The following is a 12,775-nucleotide window of genomic DNA, read 5'->3' as shown; positions in this document are numbered from 1 at the left end:
CGGTTTAACCCCCGCCGGCAGCTAAGGCGGCACACCGGCACACAGCACACTGTGTGATATTGTTGGGTACCATTGCAAGTACTTGCGCACATCGGTAACCGTCAAATTTTTATATCGTCCATGAAGAATGCGGACAGCAGTGGGAATTGTTGATGCCAGATGCATTGAATCTGTGGCCTCACAATTTAAGGTACTTACGTGGGAAATGAGCAGTTCTATATTCCTAGTTCATAGTTACTTGCCAAGTGATTGTTTTCAGAGTATCAGAGGAAAATATGTATTTTTTTAATAGGTATTGAATGGTAGGTCATTATTTCAGCTTTGTAAGGAACTATTTTAGACTTCCACAGCGATCTCAATGATTACTACCGCTTATTGCACTAGGAAAGGTCTTTCCCCATGCATGAACTGGTAAGAGTCAGTATTTCAAGCATACGATGGGTGTTCAATGAACATGACTTAAAAGAATTACTAAATATTTGTTGTTGTATTCTGCCCGTTACCAAACAGCAATATTGAAGCCAGGAAAGAAATCAGCAGGATTTTCCTTTTTCTCTTTTTTTTGTTTTTCTCTTCTTCTCCTCTTGCCCTTTCCCTTCTGCTGCTGTCCAAGTTATACCACATTCCTTAGCAGTGAAATGGTGAGAAACAGAAAACTCTGTGGAGGAAATGCAAAAACTACAGGTAAAACTATGGCTTCTCAGAGCCAGGGGTGAAATTCCCATAGGCTACAGAAGGCCACACTTTCCTTAAGCTTTAGAAAACTCTGTGTTAGAAATACCAAGCTACCTATGAAAAAAGGGCAACTGTGGAAGGTAACACAGTTATGTGTGTAATGGAGGAGGAGCTTAAGTCACAAGTTTTCAAGTAGTTTTAAATTTTCTTTTCAGCGTGCAGAGCCCTGCCTGGTGAATTCAAGCCTGTTCATAAACATTTTTCCGTGTTTCATTTTCACAACCTGATGAGAAGCTGTCTTTCCACACCCAGGGGCCGCAGACTGAGCAGCAGTGCTCTGGAACTTACAGAGAAAGAGGGACTCCTTTAGAAAGCAATCCAAACCTGGAGCTTTAGTCATTAAGTTTTGCTAGACTGATGCCACCCACAGCAATCCCATCTTCTGTTGTCCAGGGTATGTTTTAATGAAGGAAAAAAATAACCCCGAATATTTCCACTGGTGTCTTTTATTAATTAATGCAAAATACAGTATTAATTATGACACTGCATGCATTTTAGACAATATAAATGCAAGCCTACAGAAAATGTGACAAAGAAACCCTCAATTACTTTTGAGGTAGTATACAAGGAAAAATAGGAAAGCAGAAACACAGTGGAGTAAAAGAACAAAATATTAGTATCACTTTGTGCATACATTAGTCACTCATAAATACATTTGTATGAAATAACTTAAGACACAATTCCATTCTTGTTAAAAAATATACTTCTTCAAATTCACCATTCTTTTTTGTTTTGTTTTCACATGACATCTTATGGTATTTTATCAGGTGGATTTATTTTTGATCATCGCCGTCATGATTTTACCCTTTTCCTCCAAGAGTTTAGGCACAGATGGCCTCATGCACAAAAAATAAATAAGAAACCTGCTTGAAGGGAAAAGAATTCTGCTCAAATAGTTTAGGATAGTCTAATAAATACAATTTTGTTTATAAAAATATTTCAGGTTTATAAAAGAGGGGAGGGGACAGTCTCCCATGTGGAAAGGATGTTAAGTGAAAAGTGCTGTATAACATTTTTGAAGAGATTTTGTTTTAAACATATAGTACCATTATGAATATATATTTTATAATAATCCTGTTTCTTAGAACCTTATGGTTCACTAGAAGTATCAAATGCTGTTTGCTTCCTTTTGTTCGTTGTCTTATTGCCGTTTTGGAAGATGCCTAGTTCAGAAGGGTTCCGTATAATTGTGCTTTTGTAAGGCTGTCCTTCCGACTCAAACCAGTACTCCCAGTCCGTTGAAACTGCTGCTGTTTGCTGTGAATACCCGAATGGCTTCCTTGCTCCATGGAAGACTGGTGGATTTCTGAAGCCTCCACTGAACTCTGATTGAGGGACTCTGCTGAGCTGTTGGGGCTCACGTCCACGTATTCCCTTTTCAATACCGGGCTATTTTCGATGTTTTTGCTACTGCATAACTGGACGGTGATCCTTTCATTTTTTTGGTCTCTTGATTCTTTTGTTTTGTAAGGGGGCAATTTGTCCTGTTTACAGCTAGTGCTGATGTCGATATTCAGGCCACTGTCTGTTCTCAGGAAGCAAGAATCCACAAGTCTGCTTTGGCAGACATCGTCTCCCTCTGAGCAGCTATCTGCTTTGTAACTAGCATAGATGGGGCTTGTTCGACTGTCTCCCTTCTTAATAGGGCTGCTGTAGTACTGCTCTGAAAAACTACAGGGCGACAGCCTGCCAGTGTTCCTGTAAGAGTACGCACCAATGTCCTCCACGCTCAATTGCCTCCATCGCCCAGGCAAATCTTCTTCTGAAAGGTGGGTGCTCCTGCACTCGTTCCTCATTTTCTGATTCGCTAAAGCCTGCTGTGGTGTTATGGCTGAGAAATGAAAAGGCTCGTTTGCATAAGGAGGCAGAGTCCTAGTAAAAGTGGGTGAGTTCTCATTGTCTTCGGCAAGCTCCATGTGCTGCCCAGGTTTGGACTTGGCAAACCTAGGACTTCCCTGATGCTCATAACCTGCAGGTGACTTTCTTTCAAACAGTTCGTCTCGGTTACTCATGTAGATCGCTTGCTGAGAGGCTGTCAGAGTGTTGGCTTGGGCGTTCTCCTTCTCCTCAGATGTGACACTGAAGCTGGAATAGGAGCTGGAGGTCGGCAGAGAGGTAATGTACTCTGGGAAGGCTTCATGAGAGAAGCTGGAATGGAAACCGTCTTCTTCGACGGTGCTGTCCGTGGAGTTCTGGGACCGCAGGAACCCCACGTCTTTCACTTGCGTGTCCACACTCTGCCTTCTCTCCCTCCTCCTCTCCTCGGGGCAGTAAAGGGCGGTGTCGCTGCAGTAGATGTCCGACTTGTACTGGGGTCTTTGTCCGAGTTTTCCAGCAGAGTCCTGAAAGTTGAGATCCCTTGTAGATGGGCTTGACAAGTGTGAAGACAAACTGTTTGGATCTGGTTTTTCCAGTACTTTGGCAATGACGCAAGTGGGTATGGTATCAGCATAAGATGTGTGGCACAAGGGGACAGAAAGGCTGCACCCGTGTTTTTCCAGATGGATGCTGACTCTTTCCTGAAAGTCAGATGGCAACTGTAACATAAAGAGATGGCAAAGGGGACAGGAGAAAAAGGTGCATGTCAATACTGGTGTCTGCTTGGGTTTATACAGCATTGATAGATGAGTGCTGCTTATGACATTGCACAGCTCACTGTGAACGCTTCTTTGACTAATGTGGTGGCCACAATCTTTGCGCATTTCCGAAAACAAACATAATCCAGTGACTTTCATTTATTAACATTTGGAAATCTTAATTGGGTTGCCCTCATGGAAAACGCTGTGAAACAGAAATGTTTCCTTCCAAGTTAATTGAGGTTGGATAAGAATGATGTAAAAAATAGTAGTAGTAAACAACGATCTTAAAAGGGCAGGTAGGGAATTGCAGCCTACAACAACGCTTTCCAGGAGGAGGGCATGGGTGTGATTTGCAGTTGGAGTGGGGGGTGCGGAGGTCTCTGCTGGGCTGAGGAAAGAGGAGGAAGAGATCAGACCTATTCTGTTCTTCTTTTCCCTTTCTTTAAGCTTGTCTTGCCTCCAACTTTGTGCCAAATTGGCCCCTGCCCTTCAGCATCGCATTTGATAAACAATACTGTTCGGAGAGGCAGGAAAGTTGGTTTCACTGAGACTTAAAGCAATAGCTTTAAGCAAAGGCTGCTGTGACAGGAGTGTTCCTGTGCTGGGAAGAAGCAAATCAAACCCACTACCTTGGCCCAGCACTCGAACACCGCTTGTCAGATCAACATAAGCCTCAACATGCTCCCCTCTTCCAGCAGCCACTGACCGCTTTTCTCGTTTACTACACTGGCAGAAATAAGAGCTAAGACCTGAATTTACACTATGATTCCTGTGACAGAGTAGTCAGAATTAATCAATATGTCTGTTATGCATCAGGGATCGTATAGTTTTTGGAGAAGTCAGGATCAGCTCTGTGGGTGGTGGTTCCACCTGCCACTCTATCGCAGGGACCAGAAGATACTGAGAGCCCGCATTCCTCGCTGCGGCTCAAAAGCCTGGTAGGTAACGCCCGCGCAGGTATCACCAAGCGTGCTTGCCAGTCAGGTTTTATCTGCATTGCTCATTGCAGATCTCTATCAATGATGGGGCAGGGCTGTGAGAGGGTGCTGCCTGATGGTTGTCTCTCAGTATTTCTTACTGGAAATCACAAGAACTCATGTTTGGACTAAGTTTTGAGTTTGTAACTGTGATAGCTCCTTTGATATCCATGCTGATTTACACCACTTAAGAATTTAGCCCCTGAATGCTTGGCTGAACTCTGATTTATTCAGTGCTTTTTTTTTATAACTAGAAATCAAGTTTCTCTTTGCCACATAATCAGTGGTTACCCTTATAGCCCTACCGATCACACCCCCTCCTTAACTTTGTTTCTCTAGAGGAGAGAACCCTACAAATACTGAAGTGGTGTAGTCCCCCCTGTCCCCTCTATTTTAGGGAAGAGAAATTCAAGATGCCTGCTCCTTGTAATGATCTCACACTGTATAAGAAACGGAGTTCCTCTTTTAGCTTCACTGGGAAGTTTTAGAAGTTGATTTAATCCCCAAAACTCAATGTATTCCAAGTATGGCATGTTGTGAAATGGCATTCTTGTTAATGTGGAGTAGGATGACTGTTTTTTCAACCAACAGACCTTCCAGGATATTTTGGATTAATCATTATGTTGTTAATTAGCTCATATGTCTTCCATTGGAAATAAAGAGTATGATATTGCCAATCTGCTGGCAGACAGCAATATTAGTCACAGTAAGTACAGATGCAACAAAGATTGAATAAACAGGTTGTAAAATACGTTTGCTGTAAATTGCCACAGCTATGAGGAAAAGAAATACAGTTCATGTAATGTGAAACTGCTGTATGGGGCAGCTATTATTTTAGGATCCTGTAACACCACTGTTTGATCTATTTTATATACATTATTTAGATTATGAAATGTATTAAGAAAAAGAACATTATTTTCTGGGCATTGCATTGGAAACCGGAATTACTGAAATGATATTGCTGTCACATTACTATATTGTACTATAGTTTAGGCTTCTGGATAATATACAATACTGTGTCAGGCAATTTTGCATTTGTAAGGAATTTATTGGGTGTGACAGCACATTCACACTTGCTAAATTAATAAATACTTGGACTTATGAGTGGAGACTTTGCCTGTTTAATTGAGTGTATGGCAGACTGGGGAACTGTGGGGAGATTCCACATTTGTGATAGTTTTCTGCAAGTGAACCACTAAATACTTTTAAGGTCCTAATTCTTGCTAACAGGTAGGATGCTTTCAAGTGTAAGTAATGTCATGATAACTCCTGGATACGAATTCTTAAGGGGAGTCAGTTAGTAGGAAAAAATAACAGGACCAGGATAATGGTTAATTTGGAAGTTCTGTCTCAGTTCCAGAAAATCATTGTCCATTTGACAGGAGAGTCTTCCTCTATCCTTATTTACCAGGGTTGTTCAATGCTCTGAAGCAGTCTTACTGGCTTAGAAATGGTTTAAACATTCCACATTCAATTTTACGTTATTCTGTCGGAGAATTGCACAGGAGAGACCATTTGGAGGGACATTAACCTGATGGGACTGATGAAGGGAAGTCTCTTTTCTCCATAACCTTCCCCAAAGCAATACACGAGGAAGGTGCTATTGCTTTGTGTAGGTCCTGAATCCCTAAAGACAGTCTTGTTCACTAGAGATAATATTTGCCTCCCCTTTAAAGAGTCTGTTTCTCAAGCCTAGTTTACTTGGAAGTGAGGATTATTAATTAAAGTTTACACTTTGGAAATCAACCATTCAGTGCTCTGGTTGCTTTAGAAAAGAGTCATTTGTTCTGTCAGTCCTTTTTAAAATTCAGGTTTAGAAATTAGCTGGACTGGAAAATAGCTTCAGGAGGAAAATTGATTATATCAGAATCCCCGATGCCTGAAGCTTGTCCCTTCCCTGCTCTCCCCCCGCCGCTACCTCCCCCCAGCATTTTGCGGTCTAGAGCTCTCAGCATGTTGGTTTTACTAAAACCATTATTTTTCATGTGATCAGCACAGGCCCATTCTACCGGAGAGTAGAGGTTTCGGGGAAGGGAGTACCTCCAAGTTCCAGCACTAGCTGTGATTTTGTCAGCACTTCCCTCAGCTGCACAGAATACCAGCAGGCGCACTGGTATATTAAGCAAGAGCCCTCCTCTTGCTTAAAGGAGGAGGGGGCGGAAATCAAAGCCTTAAGGGCAAACAAGTTCTGGAATTGATACACGTAAAATAACCTCTTTTCCATAAAATATTTATTTCTTTGAATATTCACCAAGTTCGGTCACATTACCTCCGAAAGTTTATGTGCCCTGTCGTAATTCTTGCTGCACTGGAGCAACTGAGCAGCTAAATTGCAGTCCTTCCTATAGAGCTCCTAGAAAAACAAAAAATAGCCTGTTTTTTAAAGGTTGCAAATAGCTTGTGGCTTTCAGCCTTTCTCCCATGCCTGAGCAATCTTTTAAAAATTGACTTTGGGGAAATTTGGAGCATACTTTAACTTTTAAATACATTAAGATTCCATGTTTCTTGCACGGTCCTGAGATGTTTGCCCCTTTGCTCCATGAAGGCTGATAAAATTACTAAAAAGAAAATTTCGAGAGCTGTTACTAGAGAACAGTAGTCTGCATTGCAAAAGATGTATACTTACCATTAGGAACTGGACTTTATACTGTGAACATGCATGGTGACATGAAGGCTACAATAAACATGATCTTTTAAGCAAATAGAAAACTTAAGAACAGACAATTTTTACTGAGTATTTTCCAGATCAGCACTAAGATGCTATTTTAGAAAGTGTTTAAATAATCTTATAAGACTGTGGGAGAAATTCATTGCAGAAATATACATTGTATTGTTTTTTAAAAAGAAGGCCTTTGTCTGCTTATGTGGGTTCCTGGCTCCTTTCATATCTTGCAGAATGCAGCTATACAAATATATTAAATCTCACTGCAAATATTTGATGCTGTAGAACAGGATATTTTTACTGGGTAAGAAATGACTACAGGAATTCCACACAGGGAAAAAGAGAATTTAAACAAGCCTTTTTCTTACACTATTTTTGTATTGAATGGCTCCCACAGCCTATATAATGAGAAAATTCAGTACATAGTTTTGCCCTTCATCTAAATTTAATTTAGCACACATGACTGTGTAATTGTACCCTTCAACCAATATCTTTGTGTCACTGGAGGTAAGAGTTGTATATTGCTTTTCCTGATCTAGGTGCCACTAAAAACAGAAGTTGACATTGTAGGTGGGCTTAGATAAGAGAGATAGACAAAGCGTAAAGGTACTATGGACACTAGGCTGTGTTAATCTGTAAAAATTAGAAAATTTTTATAGAGAAAAAGTGTTGAATACTGAAATGATTTGGATTTTCTCTGGCATTAATGTTTTAGTTTTATTGCATGCAGATTTTTACTGTTCCACTTGTTCTTTTAAAAACTGATAAAGAATTTTTCTATGAAAAGGAAAGTTGGAAATTCCCTCTGTTTTGAAATTCCATTTTAAAGGTGTTCTGTAATAACAGGTGCAACAAGATGTTCCTGGGGAGTCTGTGAGGCGTGGGGTTGTAAATGTAGTTTTCCTATGACCATTAGTTCATTATCTCTTCATATTCAAGGGCCTTTAGATACTCGGTTTGTAGGGATTTTTGTGTCTCTGTGAGCTTTTATACAAGCTACTTCTGCCTTAAATGTACTGGGGAGGTACATTCATTTATGTAGATCTTAAATTTTATATTAGTACACACTACTTTTATTCTTGAAAACAGATGCAAACAGTAGGAATCCAAGAATGCAATTTAGAAGCAAAATCTGTTGCATGTTTGCGTGATTCTGACATGTTACATGCACATTAATCACATAATATATTGCTGCACAATCTATAGCACAGACAAGTACTCCCAGTCCCATATGGCATTACTAGGCACACAAAAATGAAATCGCTCCAGAACCTAATCCTTTCTTCAAAAGCTGTGTGCCTCTGTCTCTGTGAAGTGGTTGTCATGGAGAGCACAAAAAGCTTTTCTGACACTTATTTTTAGCAGCTTCAAAAATTACTACAGAAAAAGTACATGTAAGTGAAATGTGCAACGTGTACTTCGTCCTCAACATGCTGGGACATGCCATGGGACTGGAGTGACTTTCTGTCCTTTAATGTTTATCTGAATGGAAACTAGCCACATCTGTGGCAACTAGAACAATAGAGCTTTTTGGCAATTAATGCTAAAAGTGTTTCCCATAGTCTAAAACATGTTTTTGCATCAAAAACATCATTTTACATATCTGTCAGAAGAATAAGGGAATAATAATAAGGGATTCAAGGAAGTAACATTGGCAAGACAAAAATGTGTTCTCCCCGTGTAGGATTCTTCAGTTTAACACAGTCTCTACTTATTAGGTATAATATGAACGGTTTGTTTCAGAGTTCTTTATTTTAAAATTTGGAATTTAACCTTTCATTAATGAATTTAACCATTCATTAGTGATGCTACATAAATAAGGGCACAATTTTGTCTATAAGTAGATCTCAAGTATGAAGAAGGGGTACTGTTATTTGAGGCTTCTGGACTATACTCTAATGTTCAAAGTAGTTCAGAATAGTTCTTGGAAGAAGAGTACTCTGAACTCCAGTCCAGTCTAAGCTGCCTTTTAAAAACTATGAATATTGAAAACACTTCTTCAAATGTGGGCTCGAACCTGACTCCATGCAGTAGTGTCAATGCATGTATACTTATTGGGAGAGTTTTACAATTTTTTTCCTCTGTATTTTAAATCTGATATAACTCCACTGATTTCAGCTGAACTATTCTGGATGTATACCTGTGCTTCTAAAACCTAAATGTAGCCCATTGCATTTACCATTTTCCATCAGTTGCAGCTGTCAAAGTTACGAAGTAACTGTTGTTTGACCACTTTCTATAAAAGCAAGGGGTCAGACTGCGAACTCTTTGTTTCCGTTGGAAAGCTATTCATCGCATAGGCACAATTCACACCAACAGGCACATTAATGGGATCAAATGCTCCCTGTTATGATTAAGAGTTCATATGAAATATGGGAAGATTGAATGCAAGATGCTGAAAAATAAGTGCTAACAGAAACATGTTTTCTGTAGATGAATTTTTTATTAAGCGTCTAAGGAATGGCACAATAATGAACTAAATGCCTGCCGTCTTCCTTTCTTTGCTGTCTTTTTAGATTTGTCCCTGGAAGGGTTTAATGAGCTTGGTTGCCAGCTGCAGTACGCATGCCAGTTTTCAGCAGCGTTTAATGAGACGCAGGGTGAAAATCGCCAGAGGTGTTCCCTGTTTCGTTCCACGCAGAGGTAGGTAAATGGTTACACACGAACCACAGCAGGGGAAAACCTGGCTCCCGCTCCCTGCAATTATCTGAGCGACCAGGTTGGGTCAATCCTACCTCCCGCCGGTAGAGCTCGCTTGTGCTGGGCACCCCATTTCAGTGAGCAAAGACTGAAAGATCAGAGGAACTGCAGGAAATGTAGGGCCCTACACTGTGCCTAAAATCTTTGTGATGAATCCTCACTGCATACATGTGTCCGTGCAATAGCTCTGAGCACGTGCTTCCACCAGTTTGCTGTACTAGACTGAAACCGATGGCAAAATCAATGTGGGAATATTGCCGCTTCCTAGAATTTTTTTTTCATCAGTTTTAGGTTAGACATAAGGAAAAAATATCAATGAAGAGTCTCACCCCAACCCCATAGCTTAAGGAGAACTGAATTTACAAAATGATGGGAACAATCAAACATGAATTTTAACTGTCAAGGTGACAGATACATTTTACGTAAACAATGAGAAATTACTTTATAATTTAATGGGAAGTGCATGGCTTAATTTCTTTCTGAATATAATCTCAAGATGTATCCATAATTAAATACTTACATTGTCTTCTGACAACTTATCTATTGTCACCTTGGCCTCTATTAAGTGATTATTGAGTGCAATTATTTCATGGCTCAAAGCCCGTTTTTCCTCTTCGTAATGTTGACCCTGTGTAGAAAATGGAGTAGTCAGTATTTTATCTACTGTCAGAATATTTCAGAAAAAGGCCCAAAGGTTGATGTCATTCTCAAATCCAGGGAAGAGCACAACAAACCAATATTTCTTCCCCCTTCCCTCCCCTTTTTTTGCTATTTTCACTCAGCAGATGAGGCAAAGTACTCTGAAAATATTGAGGTCGAATTGAGCTCACGTTAGGAAGCCTTCACAAAAGGCTTTAGCTAGCCTGTGCAAAAGCATTCAATTAAGCATCAGCTATTCCTTCTTCGTCACAAGGCAGGTTTTCCAACCTGGAAGGGACTTGGGCTGCTCTTGGCTTTTGCTACAAGAATGTTTCACTTATGCCATTAACTCCCATTCTCATTGGGGAGGGAGAACAATATTTAAAAAAGAACGTAGCAGTGTTTGAGCCAATTTCTTTTTAGCTGTTGATGGTGCTGGCTGCTTTAAAAGGCCTGAGTGAGGTTGTTCATTTGTCAAGACGGATATTTGCCTGATTGCAGGGTTAAACTCATTAGCAGAATGTCACCCACTGTGGGATAACTGGAAAATAGTCTGATTCAAACTTCTTGCTGCCCACTAATTTAATCTTGTTCCCAGTAGGCTGAAACTCTTTATTATAAATGCAAAGAAATCAACAGAAAAAGTAAAGTGCCACTGTCCCTTCCCATACTGTGTCCCATTTTCATACTGCAGTGTTTATTGCATCACCTCCTATATCAAAAATTATTTAGTAACAATTATTTATAGCCCTGCCTCCAGCCTTACGTTAGCATTAAAGAGTATGGTAGCTTCTAAATGCTCCAGCTGAGATCAAGGCATCTTCCTTGTGCTCAGAGCTGTACTGAACCATGGTATCAAGAAGGTTTGCTAATTACCTGGAGGGATCTTTTAGAAAGCAGCATTGCAATAAGAACAGAAAGTAGGATAAATTTTAATGTACATCTGTTCTCTTCTGCAAACTCAATCCAATGACAAACACACAATCTCACTTCCCATTCTAAAAATGTTAATGTGTGAAGGACTTTCTCCAGCAGGTTGATTGTATTAGCTACTGAAATTTCCCAAATGCCATATTGCCAGGGTCACACAAAAATCTTCCATCAACACACACTCAGCATTGTCAGCTAATTGACAGCAATGGGAGTTGTGCGTTTTGAAGTCTGAACGAATATCAAGGTTAATTATCCAGCTGCAAAGCACCAGGCTATATTAAAGAAGGGTGATTAAATTGGAAGTGGCAACTCTCATCCTAAGCTGCTATTTAAAGAAAAACACCTTCTCAAATGGTCTAAACAAACCCACAGCTTGCTATAAACAGCACAGATATAACTGAGGTGTCTTTGTGAAGGTCTGGACTGGCCTATTTTCATGACAGCTTTTCTATGGACCATCTGTCCCCTGCTGCTGCAAGACCTCCGTCCTGACAGCCCAGCTGTGCCTGGAGGCTGGTTCAGGCTTGACACCTCTCCTGTCCTTGTTCCCATTGATCAGATAATCCTGCTAGCTGCCTGGGGACTATATGAAGGAAAGCCAAAGCATAGCTTTGAGAGCTTGCAAGAGCTCCAACCTCACTGATTTTTAACAAGAGACATGATCCCCATCTCTGGAAGTTTTCAAGGCCAGGTTGCATGGGGATTTGAGCAGCCTGGTCTAGTGGAAGGTGTCCCTGCTTATGGCAGGGGGGTTGGAACTACATGATCTTCAAGGTCCCTTCCAACACAAACCATTCTATGAGCCTATGATTCTGTGATATTAAGGGCTGTGGTTTTTTTATTAGGCAGATTAATGTGGTTTTATATCAGGCCCTTAACTCTTACTGATTTTATTGTGAGCTAAACAACTAGACACTTTCTAAACCTCTTGGACATCTGTGCACTTCTAAAAATCTGTCTCCGTTGAGAGTATGACTGAAGATTACATTTTCAAAGGTATTTAGCTGTGTAATGAGGTAGACAAGTGCTATATTGCCATCTCCAACTACCTAAGTACCTGGAAAAAAAAGTGTCCCTTCAATTTTCCAAGTCATTCCACATTTTTGAAGGATTCAGGTCTACTCAGTACAGACTTAATCTTCCAAATAATCATTTGTAGTGAAGATTTTATCAATTCTTATATGACATGTAGTTGTCAATGCCAGGGCAGCTGATTTGTAGGACCCCCTTTTGGTCTAAGTCTCTGGTTTCAATAAGTGTTGCTCTTGCTTAACCAAAATGAACTTGACTCAATATATTTTACAGTTCAGGAAAGATAATCTGATCAAGGATTTATAGTCTTCAGCAGACAGAAACCTAAAAGAGCAGCAAATTCAGGCTTTGGAAGCAGTACTTTCAATTGTATTGAGCAATGCTGAATCTGACAGAATTATGGTCTCATTTTATTTCAGTTATGATAACTTTTGGGCTGATTTTTTCCAGACTTTGTATCTGACCAAGTGTGACTTTAAAAAATATTTTATATTTGTTGAACTGTAAAATTTGCTTCA

At 40.1% G+C, this 12,775-nt stretch overlaps 1 protein-coding gene across 1 annotated transcript in view; it reads right to left on the bottom strand.

Moving 5' to 3' along the window:
* Positions 1 to 1,898: 1,898 nt before the first annotated feature.
* The window catches only part of BEGAIN (brain-enriched guanylate kinase-associated), a 20,871-nt gene continuing 9,994 nt past the window's right edge, over positions 1,899 to 12,775 (bottom strand). Inside the window, exons 2-4 of the mRNA XM_010281478.1 lie at positions 10,174 to 10,281; positions 6,561 to 6,644; positions 1,899 to 3,272 (exon numbers count right to left, since the gene is read on the bottom strand). Of these exons, the coding sequence (XP_010279780.1) occupies positions 1,899 to 3,272; positions 6,561 to 6,644; positions 10,174 to 10,281 (1,566 nt within the window). The remainder of the gene's footprint in view (positions 3,273 to 6,560; positions 6,645 to 10,173; positions 10,282 to 12,775) is intronic.

Source organism: Phaethon lepturus, unplaced genomic scaffold (assembly GCF_000687285.1).
Source record: "Phaethon lepturus isolate BGI_N335 unplaced genomic scaffold, ASM68728v1 scaffold13982, whole genome shotgun sequence".
Lineage (NCBI taxonomy): Eukaryota > Metazoa > Chordata > Aves > Phaethontiformes > Phaethontidae > Phaethon > Phaethon lepturus.
This window is presented reverse-complemented; position numbering and strand designations above follow the sequence as displayed.